Below are 22,202 nucleotides of genomic sequence, written 5' to 3'. Positions count from 1 at the left end.
TCAGAAATACAAGGACTCTGCTTAGATTAGCAGAGGCTGCTGGCTGAAGCAATAACATAGCAATATTGAAGAAATGCTAGTGTAAAAGAATGATATTCTTCCTTTACACCTATCTCTATTTAGAAATCTGATTTGAGGTCAAGAAAATACTGAGCTTTGATGGACACTCTGAATCCTCACTGCTTTTGGCTATCCAAAGGGCTAACCAAAGGGAAACATTTCTAAAATTCCTTTTTCTGCTAGTGAATAGCTAGGAGACTAACACCATGGTTAGAGCCAAGTATTCTGAAAAATACCAGTGATTTTTCTACTGACACAGCTAGACTAGAATGTCAAATTTGTACTTGGAGCTTTCTGTGGCACTGGACCAAATTTTCTTGAGGGCTGACCTTGTTGCATTGTGGTTGCTTGCCAACCTGTGGACTCCTGCGGCAGTCAAAAATAATCTAGGAACCTGAAGCTTTATCAGTGCACCTTGCTTAATGGGCTGTTGTGAGAACCAGTGTAGAGTAGTTAGAACTACATTAACGAGGGAAAACCTTTGGAAAAAATGTCTCTGTGCCAAATTTATGGATTTTTCAGAGTAGCACACGGAGTCATAAAACAGGTCAGTAGATTTTGTGCAGTGTTTCTCAAACAATGCTCATTCCCCTGATTTAGTATGTTATTGTTTTTTTTTAAAAAAATCAATCCTAGGGTGGTTCTGTCAGGACTTAAATGAAAAATCAGTTGGCAGAAGCTTTCCTTCTCATCATACCCATGACTGGTATGACTACTCAAGAGAACCCTAGTGGTTGTGCTAGGTGCAAGTGACTAATGAGCACTTGGTTACTGAAACATTCCTCTTGGTGTCCCTCTGATGTGTTGTCCTTATTATAATTTTCCAATATGTGTTATTACAGAAAAAAAATCCATCCTGTTTCCTTTTGGCTAGCCAAAGTACAGTACGTCTACTACCTAAATATAATTTAAACCTAGAAATACTAAGGTGTGTGGAGTAAATTCATTTATGGGAATATCTTTTGGGAAGAGTTCTGACATAAATAGTAAGCTTGGGAGTTAATTGAACTGTTGATGGATAATGGAAAAGAAAGAAGAAGAAAACCCTGAAATTAGATGTCATGGTTTTCTATAGGCCTTATTGTAAAAGTTTAGATCAAATGAAAAAAATAGTTTGTAGTAATTTCGGGCTCATATGTTCTACTCAATAACTTCATCAGACAAGAGAGTTTTGCGGAATAACTCTTTGTTAATACTGATTAATTCTTAGCTTCCGCATTCTCAGTGAGCATCAAGAAGCGATGATGCTCACAACAAAAGAGGTTGCATTTTTCTACTGAGAATAACTTCAAGCTCAAGACAATTCACTTGATGCAGTTATGAACAGTGATATTTCAGGGAAAAAAGAGGTAATAAAAATGTAGAGAGAGTGTGTTATGGCTTTTCTTTCTCAAATAGTATTCTTGAGAAGAATATTTAACCTCAGTAGAGAACATATTAAAGAAAGGAAGGAAAATAAATTAGAAATATAAAAAGCCTTGGAATTTTTAATTTTACTATGTACTGTGCTTAAATCATAAAACCTGTTAATGGTCTCCTTTTCTAATTTTTTAATTGACTAAAATTCCATAAGCTTTTCATTTGTGTTTACTTTGGCATCCAGAAGAATGAAGGGAAAAGCTTAATCATTGTCTTGTGTTCCGACACGGTGATGGTATATTTAAAATAGATATGTGAACCTTTTTTTTTTTGTTCCTTGTAATATGGATATTATAAAGGAAGGTGAACAGGATGATAAATTAGAGATGCTCTCAATAAGGCTGTTTAAATTATTTTTAGGTAGGAGACATACTGTACACACTGGGACTCAGTTGAATATAATTAATAGGAAATGTTATTACTGCTTGTTGTTCTTGCAGTCCTATTGTCATTTTTTTTTGTTCCGCATCTTGCTGGCTTCTATCACACTCCTCACTGTGAATTTTTTTCCTGTTTTGCACGTGTCCTGTTTGTTACCACCATATGGTAGTTACAATTTCAGTAGCTTTGCTCTGCTTACAGACCACTGTGCTTTGTCATATTTTCGCTGCTTACCCTGTATTGCCATCTGATACCTATCATCTGTTTAACAAAAATGCCAAGAATACTCAGATTTTTTTCAAATGCATGTGTGAGAAAGACCGTTTCAGAAGGCTGTCTTAATAACAATTGCTCCACAGTAATTTCCTGTTATGTTGAACAAGTACCCACGTCTCTCAACTTTTCAAACTTTTTAACGGGTGCCAGCTGACTGAATTGATATGCTGCAGTTCTGGGGGCTTTTTGATTTGTGGGTATTGCACTGTCAGTAACAGACTGTAATGTGTTTAAGCATCTTTACCACTGTGTGATTCTAACAAAAACAATATTCTCAGACTATAACAGGGTATATTCTTACTCTAGTTGCCAGTTGCAATTTTATTAGGGTTACACTGAGTAACTGTTCTTGAAACTGGTTTGATGGAAAAAATCCATTATGATTTGCAAGTATTGGCATTAGTGATGGCTGATACCACTTGAATCCAGCATTTAAATCTCTCATGATATTGACACCAAAAAAATCACTTTGTCAACTGTCATGATATAATTAAATTTTGGGGTCAGGAGAACAGATAGCATGAAAAATGTTTGCATCATTGATTCAGAGGCAGAGGAGCCTGCAGCAACATTTGAAGTATTAGGCATGATGAGTTTTTCATTCAGAGGAGAATAATGTTTTAAGATGCACAAATCCTGGATCACAACACAACTTGCCAGGTATTCGTAAATTTAAAAATAGGTGTTCATAAGTTTGTGTTTCCTATAGCTTCTTGGTGGGGACAGAGAATGACAAAATGTATCACATCTGTGTACCCATTACAAAGCAGTAAGATCCTGTGATCATGTTCTGTCAGTTTTCCTGGATATTGTCATGCTTGGGATTTTCCAAACTGATTTAATAGCTTAAAAGTGCATATACGACCAACTGACTGTAAGTGGTAGCTGATCTCCAAAGACATCCAGGTGGTTGCATCTAATGTGTTGTAGTTCTGCTGTTCACAAATTTGGATTGTCTCTGTTGTAGGTAGCTTGGTTGATCAGGACAAATTCTGCTTGTGTTAGTGATTCATCCAGCTGAAATTAGTGATGCTACTAATATTAATATTAATATTGTTTGGTCAGATAAATGGAGTCTCTTTTTTATTTTCCCTATTTCTCATGTATTGCTTCATTAATATATACAGCTGTTACTAGTTCTGTATTCAGAAGCAGATCGCTAAATACTGGTATCTGTATTTGTGATTTTGTGTAGGTGCAATTTCATGCCGTGCTTTTAAAAACTGTTCCTTAAGATTTTCATTCATCTTTTTTACCTCTACTTTAATTTCTTAGCTTTTCTGTCATATATGTCCCCCCCCCACGCACACTCTATTTAAGGCTTCTTGTACTTTATATTTTACATTAGCTTCAGTTATTTTCCATGGTATGTTATGGCTGGTTGGCTACTTGACCAACTCTTGTCCCTGCTCTCTTTTTTCAAATCTGCAGATAGACTCTGCCACAATATAACTTTATGGAATTTTGACATTCAGCCAGTACTTTTGCATACATCTTCTGTTTCAGATACCCACAGTTATGTACTGTCAATTTGATGTAATTTGTAAGCCCCCTTTTTGCAGTTCCTATTCAAGATGAAAACTCATTAACTTCAATGATGACGCTTGTGCATAAGCAGAGGAATGGAGAAAGGGAAAGTGTGAGACAAAATGAGGAGTAACCAAAATTTTCTCTATTCTTTCCTGTAGGAATTTAAAGTAATTTGTACCTTTTATAATATGTCTTTAGGTAGTCCTAACATACAGCATTGCACACAGATTCATCTTGTTCAGCATCTGTGTTGGTCTGGCAAGGAGAAGAGAAATCAACATCAATTAAAATGTCAGGATTATACCAATGACACCCAGGTCACCTTTGCCTCAGATGGAATAACAAGCACCCAGCCTTCCTGAAGAAGACAAAAATGAATAGCCCTACCATGTTGCAGGTCTCCATGGTTCTGGCTGGTATCCCTTGAGTGAAAAGTTGAATCTCGAAGGCTGAGATAATCTTGACTAGAAAAGGGAAGGACATATAAATGCATTTATGTAGCATTGCCCCGTGTAGTATTCTTGCTCCTTCGGAAAAGCTGTTCTGTTTTGTTGATAGCTTCATCTGGATACTCAGTAGTCCCAATGCTGAGGACATTTGTTTTTCCTTTAAAGCAGTTGAAGGTTTCCTCATATACTTCCATTTAATTTTAGGAAGTTCTACTTGATTCAAAACATATTGGCCTGTCTTCAAGCTAAGGAGGAGACCATCCTGCTTTCTTTGTTGACTCTCTTTTGATTACCTTTTCCATTTTAGATCTTGTCCTCAAAGCTGTCTGTTGAATTATTCAAAATATTTGCAGGGACCATATCATTCCTTATGACTGACATCTCTGATAGTGACTTTTCTGGGGAACCATGTGATATCCATCCTCAGAAAAAAATGTGTTCATTAGCATTTTATGTGGATGTCTTAAATTCAATAAATTGAACAGAACAATATTTCCTTATTTTGTAGTTCTCTTTTGCTTCACTCTGAAAAGAGGCTAGGTTTTGTTTGTTCACAAAAATGTGATTTAAGTGAATTTCACATTAAAGAAATGACTTTTATATTCCGTTATAAAATCAAGCCGATACTTTTGAAGAGAAAATAAATCAAGCTGTTCTTTAGTCATTGATTTAATGTATTTTAAGGGATATTTTATGGCAGAGCTACTTCAAAAAACAATGTTTTACTGGAGAAATTTCCTATGCTGCCCAGAGATTATTTACTCTACTGCTGCAAATACCAATTTGTGTTTCTTTCAATGAAATAGTGGGGTTAAAGCAGTACTACACCATCACCAGCTGACACGGGTCAGCTCATTCAGGAGATGTGTTTTGTGTTTTCTTTATACCGTGTGTGAAAGAGAACATGGTGCTGAGAAAGATTCAGTAATTTAGGTAAATGAGGAAAATGAAAATAGCACTTAGGCAGTTGATAAGGAAACACATGATTGAGTAGCTGAAATATTCCATGTTTTATGTCCAGTTATAATACTAGACTGCTTATTAGCTGCTAAAGCAATAATAAAGAAAAAAGCTAAAAACTCACCCAAGATTAAGTAGCACAGTTTTTACCTATTTTTAAACTGATCATATTCTGTTGGTATTTGCATTCATTCTTTCCTCACTTATTTACAGCTGTCGGTTCAGTGTGATTCAGTACCAGCAACAAAAAACTCACTGAGTGATTTTGTACTCATTCTCTGTGTTATAGATCATTACCTCCTCACCAGCTAATCAGTGCTTTTGATTCCCAAACATGTTGAAGCACACTTACTTTATAAACAGTGTTGTTTCATGTTGCTCTAAGAAAATTGCAAATTAAGACTGTTGATTTGGCTAGGGAAGACAGTAATTGGTTTCCCTTTGCATCCTGATGAAACTTTCTTTAAGTAACTTTCCTGCAGACATTTTTAGAAAGGTTTTATAAAAGTAGCTTGTGTCTAGCATATTTTGGTTTTGTTTTTTTTGTACCCAACTGTGTGTGAAAATTTTGTTTGTATCTGCAAATGCAGTAAGTACTTCAGTGTAAAAGGAGTGTAATGTCTTTTAGTCTCCCAGATTGTACTAGTATAGCTGGATATCTTTGGGATCTTTGCTTTTTCTCATACACCTGTACTAAAGCAATTCATCTGTTACACTGTATAAGGGAAGCACAAAGAATGAAAACATTTCACTGAAAGAATAAGGCAAATTAACCATGGTTACCATATTTTTAGCACTCTTCTCCTGATGTCAAAATAAGACTTGATTTTTTTATTTTTAAACTGGCTAAAACTTATTTAAATGCTTAATTCTGCATATCCTGTTTACTGGCTGAATAGATTTTTGCCTCTAAAACAACTGGGGAAAGAAGAGAAGACTTCTGATCTCAGTTGTCAGTAATCACAGTTTAGCAGAGGTTAAATTGTAAGGATTTTCAGAGTTACAGAGATGCTGGAAGATGGTTTCCTTGTTGTGGTTTGATCATGCTGATAGGCAGCATGTAGGAAAGATTTCTCGGCTCTCTGTTTACAGTGGATCTCGCTTATGGAAACTGTTCATCTGACAAATTGTAGAGAACTGAAATTTGCCTTTAAAAGCAAAATCTATGGCAAATCTTGTTAAATTGTAAGTATATTTTGTTTTTCAATAGGATTTACCCTTTTTATCCCAAGAGGCACATATCCCAGTCAGCTGAAGTCACATACCAACAATTTTAAGTTTGCACCTTGAAAAACACCAGTTTATTTCTTAAAACACTCATTTCTGACAGTTCATTTGCAGGAGCAGTGGCACTGCTGCTACAGTAAGTGGTTTTACCACCATCTTCCTCAGCTTCTTATTCCTACCCTTACACTGCTGCTTCTTTTGTTTTATCCAGAAGCATTAATGCAGTTGTATGGGCTCAGATTTTTTTCCTTTGCTCCTGTCTAACCTCATTTAAATCTCTAGACTGGTTTACTGTGTAGTTGTGTAAATGTGCTGTTCTTCAGTTATCATGGCTGTTTTTTCTAAAGTAGTTTTTGCATGGATACTGACAATTCACTTCTGCAAATTTGATGTGTGAGTAGTTAGGAAAATCTTTGAAAAGATTAATACGTTTATAGCTCCTGTGTTTATTAGGTAGATAATGTTTGGCCCTGAATGCTTGTTTAACAATTCAGTAAGAGGAGGACTATAACACAGTGGTATTTTCATAACTGTTTAGGTAGTTACCTTGAGTAAAATTCAGGCTGCTACCAGTGTTAAGGTGTGTGAACTCATGCAACTTTTTGAGCTCTGGAGCTGGTAATAACTATTCAGAGCAATCCAGCTGGTCTGCTGCTGCACTGTCTGTGTTAGAATTGCTGTCCTGCATGGTGAAGAGATTTAAAAGAAAAGTGCAGTGTGCAGCAGAGCTGTGATGGTCATGTGAGGTGACTGGGATGTTTGAGGCTGTCCGTGGAGGTATGAGGTGTATGAAATGCCCCTACTGGTTAAGACCAAAGGCCAAGGCACTGACAGCTAGCAAGACTTTCTCATCACCCTTCTGCTGGCCCTAGTCAAACTCACCATTTACGGTATGAGGAAGAGGAAGCCTGACAGAGAGGATCTTGGTGCCTTTGGGGCCTCCTACGTCCTACTGTGTCTCTGAACAGAATACTGTTGAATAGTCTGCTAACTCTGTGGAGGTCTTTGGGAAGCAATGTGTGATTTTGGGGGTGCCCTGCTTGATGTTCCCTGCAATGAACTATTTTTACAGTTGACCCTTTTGTTCTTAGCCCACTCTTTTTTTTTTTTTTTTTTCATTCTTTGACTCTCACAATTGTTTCCTTCCAGTTTTTTGGGTGGCAGTGGTAGTGTTTAGCTCCATCGCCCTTCCTTAAGGAAAGGTTCTTCGGTTGTATTAGGGGTAGACTGATACCTCATCTCAAGAGGAGAACCAACAAGAACAGTGGCCTATGGGGGCTACCCAGGGAAGAGTACAAGAGTGAGGTGAGTGTATAGAAATATGTGTCCTCTGCTTGATACCAGTGGATGTACCTTCATACACCTGTTAAGTTATGTTTTAGCAAAGTGCTGAATTGACTATAGTAGGACACAGGAATCTTCTAGCCTGAGAAGTTGGCAGTAGTGAGATGAGAGAGGAGTCTAACCCTTGGGATTGATGATGAGTATGTGAAGTTCATATATTAGCTGGAAGGGTAGACACACCATGGTTGAAACAGGATGGTAAAAGGAATAGGAGGGTTGAATATTTAGGAAGTACAGTGTGTTTTCTGCAGTGCAGTACTGAATCAGTTGCTGCCCTAAGACACAGCGGCATTATGCATGTTAGAGGCAGGTTTCAGGAGACCAAAGTTAAGATAATGTATGCTGTACATTGTCATTTCCTTGTTTTCAGAAAAGAAAGTTTTGTTGAATATGATGTTCAGATATAAGCCAAGAAACCATTGAGGATTATGGCTGTTGCTTGCAGTGTTTAAAGCATGCTGCTTTCAGAGGGCCTGGTGCGAAGTGTTTATGAGTAATATGTTCATGTGGAACTGTATGCAAACTCACCCACCAGATAAGACTTTATTCTGTATTACGTATAAGTAATGTAAGCTTACCTTGTGTCACTAAATTTGGACAGTGTAATTATTTTATGGTCAGTGTAATTACAAATTTTAGTTGGATAATACTAGAAAATGGTTAGATTAGTGAAGCTATTTCCTTTTCCAGTCTGTGGAAGATAAAGAGTGGTAGCTCCCTGCCACCAGTTGCAGCTCACCATCCTATTTCTATTCTTTTAACTCACTAACATTTTCAAAGTCAATAGTACTCACTTTTTTGCTTGTACTTATATCACAGGCTGAAGCTTACTTGAGGGACTTCATGTGAAAGCTGATCTTATGGCCAGTCTAAAATGCTGGCCTCCCTGCTGCTGTGGCCCCTTTTGACCAGGCTTTCATTCTCTAATGCAGCCAGCTGGAGCCTCTTCCATGCTTCTGTGATCTCAATAATTTATAGCTCCCTCACCACCTTGCAGGAATGGCTGATATCTTTCATATCTATCATATCCCACCTCACAACAGCAATCAGGTGGAAGGGCTTATACCTCCTTAACAAAGCCAAGGAAGGAGGCACAGAGGTTCCCAAAAGTACAAGGGCTCTAGATCCTGAGATAGAGTCAGAATAGAGCAATACTGAGTTGAAAGGTACTGTTTCCTTTCTCATTCAGTCTTGTTTCAAAAATTTTGGCCTGTTAAAACATTCAAATTCTAAGTAGTTCTTCACTGTTGAAACTTAACATTTTTTACTCCAAAATTAAAAATCCTAATGCTGCTGAAACACTTTTAATTGAAAAATTAGAGACAGAGTCTTTTCTACATACAATTTTCATAAAGTGTAAGGGGTTGTATTTTTTTTTAAGTTAGTGGAAATAGTCACGTGAAGAAAATTGAGCATCTATTTAGCAATAGTATCAGCTTTCATACTTTGATGAAGTCTCAGCATAAAAAACATTTATTTTAAAAAGTCATTTGATTTAAAGGATTTGTATTTTTTGTAAAAGCCATGAAACATGAAATATGCATTTTTAAACAAAGAAGAATTATTCATTGTTTTTTTCCACAAAAGGCATTGCTTCCTTCAATACTAAATACATCTCAGCATATAAATGCTTTTTAATGCAAAGCATATATGGTTTCTTTCTAAATTCCTCAACTGTACCTTTTTTGGTACTATTATGCTTTTTTTGTGTAATCTCTCTGGTTTCCCATGTATGCCTCAGAAAACATAAGGGTCATTTGGGAGGAACTGTGGGAAGTTGGAATGTAAATTCCTTATTGTAGATATTGCAAACTTCTGACTTGCAGTTCTTCAGCTGTGTAAAAAGAAAGTCTATTTGTGGACTATGACTGTTTTTAAAAAAACAAAGTATATGAAAATCAAATTTTCCAGTAGCCTACATTAGGAGACTTCCAGGAACCTGAAAAATGACACTTTATGCAAGTTATTTAATGAGCTTGCTTATATGCTTGCAAATAAACTGCACTTAGTAAAATTTTAGCTTGAAAATTACTGTGTGAATTTAGTGTTTGTGAAAAGGCACTAGATAATAGCCCAGTGAATAAAACTTTTTCTGTTCTGTCTACAAAGCAGCAGCCCACATGGCTTTGCCGGTGTGCCTCAGCTCTGAGATGATGAGGAAGGGGACATTCTAACTAAGGGGTGGGACTTTTTTTCTTAGTCTGTACAGTCTTGTTATAATGCTGCTAGTCAGTATATGCACAATAAGAGATTACAATGAGGGGATTGGAATTAAGACCTAACATAACTTGTATAGAGAGCATAAACATCTACTAAATTTGAACAACTTTTAATTCCAACTGGGCTGGCCTGGTCTGAACTCCACTCTGCCATCTCTAAGTGGAACCTTGGCCTTGGTCAACTCTGAACTTTATCATGAATCTCATAATGAAAAGCTTTATGGTTATAGCAGTCCTGGTTCCCAGAATATACTAGTCTTGGTCCCTAGAATCATGTGCATATAGGAGAATATCAACATTCATTAAAAACATTTTGTTCCTCATGGACACAGGGAAAAGTATGAATGAATATGTTGCCTGAAGGCTCATAAACCAGAAAGTAGATGACTAGAATCACAAAATGATTAAAAAGAAGCATGAGAAGTAACTTTGTGAATTTCAAAATAATGGTGGGGTATTTGTATTACCATATTGCCTAGAAGCCCTTGTCATAGACTATAACCCTTCTGAGGGAGGGTTTTTACAGATATAGAAAAAAAAGCAGTCTTTATCACAGGGGAAGCTTGCAAATAATACTAAAGTAATACAGGCAGACAAGGGAATCTGTATGGTCTGGCCTGATGAGTAATAGCCTTAGCTTGATTTTTTCTGGATCTTTGTAGGCATCAGAGCAAAGGAGAGTTTGAAGGAAGATAATGAAGTGGTTTTGTTGATAATACTCCCAAGTTATGGGCAACAAGGAGAAAACACAAAGGTTCTTGTTTGAAAATTTAACAGATGGATGAGGTGAAGTGGCCTTCCAGCAGAAGTGTCAGTTGAATTCTCAGTGCTGAATGAGAAATGATAGGTAAGGTAGGAATAAGCTATGAAAGTCTTTGAAGGTGAAGATAAGCCACTTATGTTTAATGCAGTAGAAAAGGGGGCTCATTGGAGGAATACAAAGAGAGAAGTAAAATAAATTTTAAAATGATATTTGTTGCAGGATTCTGATCAGACACTACCAGCAGGACAAGCTTGCACTGGCGAGAAAATGAATTGAGGTATGAGCTGATGATAGATAGATTTTAAACTTTGTTTTATTTATTTTTCAGAATTAATCTTTGAGGCTTAAATAGCATTTTGAGATGAAGCTCTAAATAGGTCTGAATCCAATGTGACACAATAGTTACGATGTCCTGAATGACAGGCATAACAGAGGAGGTATTAGCAGTCACAAGAGAGGCAATGGCTAAGATTTGCTGGGGGTACGTGGAGATCTCTGTTTTAGTTTATGGAGCTGGATGTACAGGTCATCCATAAGGAGAATCGGGAATCTAGGCCAAATGTTTTGGTTTGGACAGGAGGAGTGAAGTAAAGAAACATACCTGTGAATTGTAAGTACGATCAAATTTGTGTTGGTACCAATAAAACAGGGAAGAAGAAGAGGAGATCTCAGCACAGAGACTGATGAAGTCAAGGTGTTTTGAGAGTATGGTACAACTGAAAAGTTTGTAGTTATAGTGGAGAAATTTGTCCCAGTTATGAGATTTCTGCCAGGAGGGCTACACAGCATAGAATGAGGAGAAAAGAAAACAGATATTAATGAAGGGGGGAGGAAGGAATTGGCTCTCTGAAAGTAGATGTGAAATCTTTCAAGCCTATGAACTGGAAATCACAAAAACCCTTAGTAACAGCATGTGAGGAAGAAAGGGCTGATGCCCAACAGGATCATGTGATAGCTGATGAGGTGAAAAATGTCATGGACAGAAGGTAAAGACCAAGTTGAAGGAATAAGAGTTGAACCATGATGGTGTGTTGAATGAACAAGGGAGAACGAAGGAACCTTCAGGCCAGGTAAAGTCTGAGATTTTGAAGGCAACTAAAAATTTGTTGTTGTTATAAGCTACATATATATATATATATATATATGCTATCATGTGTGTACTGTATAATAATAATTATTATGATATCATAATATATTTATGAGGAAAAGTGTGTAGGAAAGAGAGAACACCTACAGAAAATGTGGATAGGGAAGGATCAGAGAGGTGGTAAGTAAACTTGGGTAGAAGTGAGAAATCTAACAATAGGTAACAGCAGAGAAGGGATAGAAGCAGTAGGTTCATGGAAGGAAAGACCCAACACCTTCAAGATATGGAAGTCTTTAACTCTTTATTTGCTGTTCTTTGATTAATGCTTACATTACTCTTGCAAAAATAAAGCCTTTTTTGTTCTAGAAATCAGCTGATTAATTCAGATTTGTACCTCTTTTACAATTTAAACTGTTCCATGTGTTGCATGCCTTTTGTAAGTGTATTTTACAGACAAATGCTATACCCTGCTCTTAAAATGACAGTTCACATTGAATAAAAAAGACAGTACAACAATAGCAATAATAGAAGAATATTAACATAAGATCCAAATTCACTTAGAAGTACAATATTTTGCAATGTGAATATATTCAGCAGTTATTTAATCTTCACAATGCAACCAAAGCAGTTATCATACATGCAAAACAGAAGCACAACCCAAACATTCAGAAAGACCCTGGACTTAAGTGTGTTAATGCATTAATGTTCTATGTCAAGTACTCAGGAACTGGAAGAGTTAGAATTATTTAGTTACTGTTCAACCTAAATCTGTCCTACTTGTCCACATACACAAGGATACAGATTTTAATAACATACTTAAATGTGATGTGATCACATATGAAGTAACCAGCAAGTATATTTGGATTTCACTAAATTTCAGCTGCTATTCTAGTCAACATGTGCTAGACTCACCTTAAACTCCCCACTTCCCTTTGTTTAGGCAAATAATAGCATCTTGCTGAAGTTGCCTATCTTGGCTTTGTTGTTTAAAGTAAGTCTTCCCTAAACTCATCACAACTTGACAGCTTTTCCTAGTTAAGATGCTCGTGGGGCTTAGGCAAAGACTAGGTGCCGTGCTGCTCTCCATAGGCTCTTCTGCACGAGGTAGACTGCGGAGACGGGTACCCCCAGAACAGGCCAGGCACCTAGGTGCTTCCAGGTTTAGGAGGCTGCTTTCAGCTCACAGCTTCAACATAGATGCTTAAAGTTTGTCTACAATTTTTAGATCTAACAATTGCCTGCACAGACACACTAAACATCAAAAGTGCTAAACTCCTTGTGTTTCATCTACATGTTACCCTGCTAGCATGTTGATAAAGAACGAGTCCTTTGTGTTTCTCCTACAACAGAAGAAAATGCATAGAAAAAGAGTTTTCATTCTTAAACTATGTTTTATTGTTTCATTTGATGTAAAAAAGAGTGCTAAGAATAGAACTTGAAGTCTCAGTGATTTTATGAAAAAAATTGTGCTCTGTGTGATTATGTGTATGTATGGCATGTGTGAACAGGGCGAAGTACTGCATTTTTTAAAGAACTTTTTTCATATATGCTATAGCTGCCAGTAGATACTTTCTTATGGCTGTATCACTTAGGAGAAGGCACTTTTTCTACTAAGATGTACCCATGACAAGGTATAACAATATTTGTATTCTAGTAAATTTGATGGTTGAGATTATGAGACTAAATCATTTGAATTGAGCTGGAAGGCAGATTGAAAATGCAATCTTTAGTGCCATCTGCTGGATTTTAAAGTAACTAAGACATAAAATTGCATACTACATTTAAAAATCATCTAAAATGTAAGTGTGCCTATGGGTGACCCAAATCTTTGACATTTTTAGAAAATCTGTGCAGACAAATCATGCATAAGCAAGTGCACCATTTTGTTGCTTTTGAATACAGTGTACATGTATAAAAAAATGTAGAAATGATATCTTCTGTGTGGGTTGATATGCTACTTTCTGGTCAGTAAGTATGATAGATTATCTCAGTATTCATTGTCTGTCCAAATAATGATATAAGTTAGCTGTCTGAAATGCTAAGGTGTGTAAGGTGCTTATACACATGAGTATCCTTGAGAACTTACAGTTTTTAATAAGCACATGAAGACATGAGTAAACCTTTGCAGAATTGTGCATCAGTCATTTTTTTCAACAGTTTACACTGTCATGTGAAATAACATGTATTTAAATGAAAATGTGGTACATTCATGACCTGTAGCTACAGAAGCATTTTGTGAAGTGCCTTGGAAGAAAAAGGGGAGAGGAACTCACCAAGTTTTCTTGGAAAAAAAATACAAAACCTCAATGTGCCTTGTAAAGCAAACAGGTTAAGTCTTTCACTGTAGGCATGAAAATTGTGTGTTATTTCCTGTTTTGCACTACCAGTGCTGGTGCCAACATCCCATGCACTTGCCGTAAAGTACTGCAGCTGGCACCTAGAGTCTGGAAATGGAGTCACAGCCGCGGGGCTGTGATGTGCCTTGCCAAGCAGCTCAGCCTGTCCCTGAGTTGTAGCAGCAGCAGATGTATATTTTTTGGTCATGAGATCTGATGTGCCCAAAGTTTCACCCATTGTGTGATCTTTCTTTGACTGCACACATATGTCACGTGTGTGAGTCTGAATTACCAGGTACCCTCACCAACAGGTCCAATTCATGCGGGTGCAGCTATTGTGTTAAGAGTGGTTGCAAGGTCTGCACAAGTGTAGTGCAGCAATAATGTTGTTGGAGGAAGCCATCCTTCACATTTCCTGACTTCTCTGTGCTAAGTTCTCAAATGCACTGTTGCATTTATAGGTATTTTTCTTACTGTTTCTCCGTGAAGAGGAGAATTGTTTTAATCCTATGTGTGGAGAGGTCTTTCCTGCGTAGTAAATAGGTTTACTATAAAATAAAAGGAGGAGCAGTACTGAAGTCTTGGTTCACCAGATTATGTTAGTGATCTGAACAGGTCCAAAGGCAGAGGCACTTATCTGTTTCTAGCGAAGGATGAAGTTTCAAGCATAAATTTTGTAAAGAGGTGCTCCTGGAGGTACCCAAAGTAATATGTTTTACTATACGGAAACAACGTTTCGTGTTTCGTGTTTCCTTCCATTCTTGCTATATAAACTTTTTTCTCATCTATGCAGGAGGTTGCATCAGCAATTTGAAAGCTATAAAGAACAAGTAAGAAAGATAGGGGAAGAAGCTCGCCGTTACCAGGGAGAGCACAAGGATGATGCTCCAACATGTGGAATCTGTCATAAAACAAAGTTTGCAGATGGTTGTGGCCATTTATGTTCTTATTGCCGGACCAAGTTTTGTGCTCGATGTGGAGGTCGTGTCTCTCTACGATCAAACAATGTAAGTGTTCTGATGTGTGCTCTTAAGAAAAAGCCTCCTTGGCATTGTCAAACTACAGTTTGTTTCATGCTTCATTTTACTTGAACATTTCATTCATCAGTTTGTTATGAGGTAGGTATAAAGGGAATCATGTATTTAATAATTGTGTGGATACAGGATTCACAGAGTTAGTTGATTAAAATAAGGGAATATGTAGTATATGGTTGTACTGAGTGATGCTTGAAGAAAACATTCTTGTTTTGGTTAGAATGAAAGAAAAAACCTTTTGTTGAGTTAAAACCCCATATTGAGAAAAATCTGATTGTACTCTTATTTTGTATCTCTTTTAAAAAAGTTTTCCATACACATTTTTAGATTTCTCTTATCAGTCCTTTTTTAGTTAGGAAAAAAATATTTCTTACCCCACTGAGAGTGTAATGTCAGTATATTTTTAATTTAGTTTAAAAGTGAAACTATAGATTAATCTGGATTAGGTATCACACTTTAAGGCAGGTAAGATTTATCTTTCTCCCTCTGACTCGTATGCAGTTAGCTGCAATAACTGTCCACAAAACTGAAGGCTGTCCTGGGATAGCCTCCATTCAGGCAGTCCATTACAAGGAACTGGCTATTCACTTCTACGTGATTGGTAGACTCTGTATTTGGAAGGCCATTATCCAACGTTTATTTTTGGCTCATCATCTAGTACCATGGTGTGTTATAAAATATTTTACAAATACCCTTTTACTGTATGAATACTTTGTTAGCTATCATGGGATGAGATAACTTTCTGCAGAGGGCTTCAAGGTGCCAGTCTTTTGTATGGGAAGCTCACCTTTTTATATCTGTACAAATACAGTAAAAAGTGGTTATGAAATCTACAGCAGATAATCACATTCACCAGAGAAGTAGTTTATGGTCTTTTGACATTCTTTGGGCTAAAACTGAATTGAATAATGGCTTCTGAAATTTCATATAAACCAAAACAAAATGACTCTGAAAAATACCATTTTATCTTTATTTTGGGAGCTTTCCATAACCCTGATGTACTTGTGAGTGCATTAACTTAAGTTAAATTAACTTTCTGAAAAAGTCATGTAGGTGTGATGGGTGAAATTTTGATATATTCATATTTTAAGTTAAGTGGATGCATTATATTGTATCACCTGCAGGTGGTATCATTAGAACAAGTCTGTGAAAATCTTGTTTACTTTGATATATTAGGTTATAATATTGATTGGAGTATATCAAGCACAGCTTATCTTTACTCTGAAAGAAATTGAACACATTTTAATTATTTTTCACCTACTGTTGCAAATCACAGAAATAGAAACTGTGAAAGTTTCCATTCATTTGTAACTTCTATATTGTTTGTTATATTGTTCATACTTCTTTGTGTTTGGGTGGGGATATGTGTTTTCTACATATGCAATGGTGTAATCTTTTTATTTAAAGCTTTTTTTTTGAAATCTTGTGTTTTTAGCTCTTGTAGAGAGTTTATTAGAATTGCATTTCTTTGAAATCTGCCTATTAATACTTGCCTACTTTGTTCTTTTTCTCTTCTTTTTTCTTTTCTCTTTTTATTCTGCTTCCTTGGATGCTTTCCCAAAGGAGGATAAAGTGGTTAGAATCCATGCTTTTTATCATTTATTATTATAATGTTGTTAGTTAACTGGGAAACATATTCATGTAAAAAACTGAACTGAAATTCTAAAATGATGCAAAGGGGAGGGAGGGAGGAGTAGCAAGACTCACAACCATACCCCTCCCATCCCCTAGCTGAACAAAACCTCTAAAGATAGCCCAGCAAGAAAAGCTAAGACTGTTCTTAGTTTTTGTGCAGTTGTCAAAATTAGGACAATGGAAGCAATTCATTAAAAATTGAGGATTATTAATCTCAATAGAATAAAAAGTAAAGAAAGTAATAAAATATAATAAAGCTTAATTTCATAAAAATGACTTTAATTAGTAATCTGACTTTTTGCATGCAAGGTCCTTCCATCTGCTTCAGGAAATCTAATTTAAAATTTTAAATGCAATGCTACATTGATTTATACTGCTTGCTCTGTTTCACTTCTGGCTGCAGCAAAAATTCAGGGAATTCTTCTGAAATCATCCTTTTGATTTTGCATTTGGAATATTTGTCCGGGCAAAAGATGATCTTTTAAAGCCGAACATAAATGTAGTGAGTAAGACAGAGTGAATCCATTGTGAATGAGTAATGATAACATTTCAAAAAACAGTAGAACTGCTTTGGGACCAGATGCAATAGTAGCCTATTCAGCATTCATGCCTGTGCCTCTTCAGAAACAGGTCAGTGTAGTTCCCCCTTCTTCTCTTCATCCTCTGCAAAGAGGGAATGGTGGCAATGCTTGAGCAGGAAAGTGCATGTCTGCTTAATTCCTGTTCTCAGGCAGGTCTGGAAAAGGTATTCCAGGCTTTTAACTTGGAGACTTAGATAGTGGGAAGTAGCTAGCTTCGCTGTCACTTCAGCTGAAATCAGTGTAAAGTCATTACAACCCAACATAGCTTTTAGCTTGCAGATGATGTTGCTATGCTTGTATTACGAAGTGGTGCTATTCCACAGCTAATATCATAGGGCAGCAATAAATTGCAATTAGTGCAAAGCTTATGGAAAAATGCCTTCTCTTGCATCTGTATATTGTAGTATTTTTTTCTTTAGGCAAGAGTGTTCTGACAAGTTTGTGTCGCCTGGCAGTGGGAAGGGGAGCTGTCAGCTCGTTCAAGAATTCAGTTGCTTCAATTGCTTACGCATTGTGCTTTATGTTATCATAGCTACAGAACTTGGTTTTCACACCAATTCATGACAAGGTGCTACCCAAATCGGGGAGGATGAATAACTGTGATCACCAACATCAGTAACGTCTGTTAAACACAGCTGTTTACATGGGAGATGAAATGGTTCCCTAATGTCTGTCTCTGAGTTTTCTGTTTTGTTTTCTAGTGGACATGGTTGTTTTTCTAATGGCTATGAAACAGGCTTGCTACAGTTTCATTCCACTGTTTTCTATGTGCTGCTCTGAACAATGTAGTGAAACAATCCAGGAGCTCTGATCTTTTCCATTCTATTAGTCTAAATCACTTAGGATAGAGTGAGAGAGGTTTCCACTTGATATTGATTTGTTTCTAAAGCAGTGCATCATTGATGACTCCACTGGAGTGTATTAAAAAGCTAGTGCTCTTGCAGCAGAAACAGCTTTAGGACCAGATACAGCAAAGCTCTTAAGTGCTGAAAGTGCCAGGTAGGTACAATTTAGCCACCTAGGTTTGGGAGAGCAATCCAGGTGAACCTGGATTGTATATTCTTGATTTGATGAGGTGACAATTTAGGTGTTTATCTTTGACTGATGCCATTTGAAACCCAGAAAATAGGCCTCACAGCACTTAAGGTCCCTGAAGATGCTGTGCTGAAGACCTACCTAACTCATTTGGGTCGTCCTAACTTCAGTTAAAGATATCCTTGCCTTGGTTTAGGTTTTGCCATTGCTGAACTCCAAGCTTCCACATGCTTAGAAAATGTCCTAATAGCATACGTGAAAATATCATTTATACCTTGTGATGAAGCTGAGCCACTTCTTGTTCACCACTGAAAAATTATGGGGGTCAGCAGGAGATTATACAGTAGTTGAGCCTGATTATGTGAGGAGCATAGGGAACTTTTTTATAAAGTACAATTGCTTTAACAGGTACCTTTCTCTGAAAACTAACAGACCATATCGTATAAATTAATTTAAAAAGATGATTAAATAACTGGCAAGTAATGTCTTTTATAAGCAGAAAATTGGTATAATTTATATAAAGCAACATCAGAAAAATATTATTTGTTAATTATTTTTAGTGGCTCAACATTCCTGACTAATCTACATGTAGGGACAAACTCTTCTTTATCTGGTGAGTTTAACGTTAGTAACGCAGTTTAATACATATTTAGATGACTCTTGTTCTCTCCATGCGAATTTTTGCCACTATAAATTATACTAATATTAAAGCATGTGCACTGAGTTCCTACAAGCTAGGGGTTCATAAGTTGGAAACGATGGTGAACTGTGAAGTACAAAGTGCCAAGCCCAGAAAAAGCCAAGCATGACCCCAGATTCAAGATATTTCCAGCAGAGGTGGAGTTTTAAGCCAGTGATGGCAGTACTAATGAGAGTTCACTTTGGGTGTTGTGTACCATATGTTACCCATCTTTGATAAAAATAAATTCAAACTGTGACAAGTAGAAAGAAAGTCATACAAAGAATGATCAAAGGAATGAAGAGTTTGTTGTATGAGAGAAGACTAGAGAGATTAGAGAGGCAAAAGCTAGACAAATTATAATTGATATCTAGAAATACAGTAAGTTGAAATAATAAGCAGTAAAAAAACCCATTAAACTAGAGGACAGTGAATAAGTACGACCAAATGCATGTAAATTGGCCATAAATGCTTTTGGCTTGGGAAAAGATTTTTGCAGTCGGTAGTGTAAAGCTTTGGGAAAATCTTTGCTCTGACTCATTGGAAGAGAAAAAATAACTCAGTAAAGTTTTAAAGGTGAGTTTAAGAAAGGATTTATAGGATGTGGTTGCTCGTGAACTGCAGGGGGATGTATGTGATCCCTTAAGAAGTCCCTTCCAGCTGTTACTCTTAGCTAAGATATTTTTTAAAATGTAGTATAGATGATGTAATAATTTAGGGAAAGCCTCTGGAGCCGTTTTTTACCTTTTAAAGTAAATACCAAATATATTTTAAGGAGTATTTAAAAAATATAGACCAGAACTTAATATATACAGTTTTCTCTCCCTACTTAAAATAATATATGACATCCCAAAATATTAATTCCTTGTAGTGGGAGTCAGTAGGCATCCTAATTTTATTACGAGAATTCTGTGATTACAGTGTAATTACAAAATTAATTGACAGTAACTGATGCATCTTAGTGGCTAATGAGGCACATACCTTTTAATGATTCTTATTTGAATATGTCAAAAGGCATTACTAAATGTGTATTTTAAGTTCTTGCATGTACTTTGGGTATTGGTTAGCTTTTCATATTTTTCACCTGAGTCTACTCTTTCTTCACATGGTTGCAGACAGACTACATATGATGGGAGCATTTTCAGATGAGAGGACCATTAATTTAGTTACTAAATTCAGGCTTCAATTTAGTCATTCAGTGAGAGTATTCACTGTGTTCATACTGTTAGTAATAAAGTCAGCAGTGGTTGTGCTTACTGAAAACAGTTGGTGATTGTATGGCATATAGAAAAAATACAAGTGTCTTCTTCATTCATATTACCTTAGTATTCAGAAACAGTGTTAATGTTATTATGGCAGCCTGTTCACTGTGAGCACTGAACATCGTGTGTACTTTGTAAGAAACCAGAATGTTAGTAACAGGATTTTACATGAGGCAGCATTTCAGAAGGAAGTAATGTAGCTGCTTAGAAACAAGCTGGCGTTATTTGGTATTTTCTAGATATTTTACACAGTTTCTCATGGAATATCAGCACTTCTGCTCTGGATCCTACTATTCCTGTTCCATACACCAGCATTTTCATTGCTGACATAGTGATAAGTTTGTTGATTTACTTGTTTCCATTTTATTCACCCTTCTCTCTGATGTGAACTCTCAGTGTGAGTAGGGCAGTGGAGAAGTGAGCAAAATGCCTGGCTGATGTTCCTCTGAAGGAGGAACAGACAGAAATTTGATTCAATCCTCGCAAAACTGTAGCTGTCACTGCTTGTTCTTTTCTTTAATGCAGTTGTGCTAGAGCCTTGCGTAGCAAAAGACATCTGATAATAAACCATGACTTTTGCATTGTTCCTGTAGAAACTTCTTCCTAATATTTGCTTACACAGTGTAGAAAGATAAATTTCCTTTATAAACAACTAATGCATGAAGGTGTGCAGCTCTGTTTCTCTCTTCTCAAGGAGACAGAGATGCACTTCAGGGTACAAAAGTAATCTTGAATGAGAGAATGCAGTTTCTTTAAATCAAAAGCAAATTGTTTTGTGAGGTGGGGTGAATGTTTTGAGGTATGTGAAATTCATACAACACTGTCAGAAAGAATTAGGTGGAAGATTAATGCCTCAGTGTAAACCACATAATTTTCTCTAGAACTCAGAGTCTACCATCTCATAGACTTCATTAAGATTGCAATTTTTGATCAAATTAAAAATGAAAATAGATGGGAGCAAATGATAATCCTTAAAAATAGTCGTGTCACCATTCTTCCATTTTTTCCAGAAATGTTGGTGTGCAGAATAGAGCAGTTTGATGACTCATTTTTCTATTTACATATGTAAAGGATGATTGAGAGGAAATCAGGATGTGAAGTACATAATAGATAAAAAGTGATTTAACTGAACTTTGTGCTGTGTGATTGTGGAAAATAATGTCAACTGTCAGTGTTGAGATACTAGGGATTGACATTTCTGATCTAGGTTTGACTAAAATTATTTTCATTTTATTATTATGTCAGTGATTTATACTCTGAAAGACAGACAACTTGGAAACATTTCTCTAATTGTATGCCAGGTGTTTCTACAGAGAGTTTGTCATTTAATTCCTTTAAATTGTATTTAAAATTAGTTTACATAATGGCTTGCTAATTTCAGCCTTAACAATTTGAATGCTTATGCTATGCAATTCAGCTGTGTACTAATGGTTTTACCAGAAGTTTTTAATACTGTCAGAACAAAATTTCTGGATTGTCAAGAATGTTTTTACATTTCCTTTCACAGAAGTCTTATATCAAATTGTCCATTAACAGGCTAATTTATGTAAGTTCTGACTGACACAGCTGTAGCACCAAAAATTTTTCCTCAAAAGGAGGTAAAATTACATGGCAAATTGCAAAGTGATAGTGGATAAATTATCTCTCTGTAGCATTCAGCGTAATTTGTTTCGTAAAAGATTTGGGTTTCATATGCATCTGGAAAGAAGCACTGCTTTTCAACAATCCCTCACTAAAACTGCTGCTTTCAGTGAATAAAAGAAGAAAAAAGATAAAGGAGTCCTGTAAGAAGCTGAAGAAATCTACCTCAGATAAGATGTAGAGCTCTTCTCCTTTCTGCAAAGTTAGTTCACTGTCGAACAAATTTCAGTGATAAAATTTTTAAAATAAGTCTTTAAAACTGGCTTGCTCTTCACCAAGCTTGT

The 22,202-nt window shown here is 36.3% G+C and overlaps 1 protein-coding gene across 1 annotated transcript in view; it reads left to right on the top strand.

Annotated features, from left to right (window-relative positions):
* LOC136991623 (regulating synaptic membrane exocytosis protein 1-like) overlaps positions 1-16,696 on the top strand; it is a 123,387-nt gene extending 106,691 nt beyond the window's left edge. Inside the window, exons 2-3 of the mRNA XM_067294598.1 lie at positions 14,845-15,058; positions 16,649-16,696. Coding sequence (XP_067150699.1) covers positions 14,845-15,058; positions 16,649-16,696 — 262 coding nt within the window. The remainder of the gene's footprint in view (positions 1-14,844; positions 15,059-16,648) is intronic.
* The last annotated feature ends 5,506 nt before the right edge of the window (positions 16,697-22,202 follow it).

Source organism: Apteryx mantelli, chromosome 3, assembly GCF_036417845.1.
Source record: "Apteryx mantelli isolate bAptMan1 chromosome 3, bAptMan1.hap1, whole genome shotgun sequence".
Lineage (NCBI taxonomy): Eukaryota > Metazoa > Chordata > Aves > Apterygiformes > Apterygidae > Apteryx > Apteryx mantelli.
This window is presented reverse-complemented; position numbering and strand designations above follow the sequence as displayed.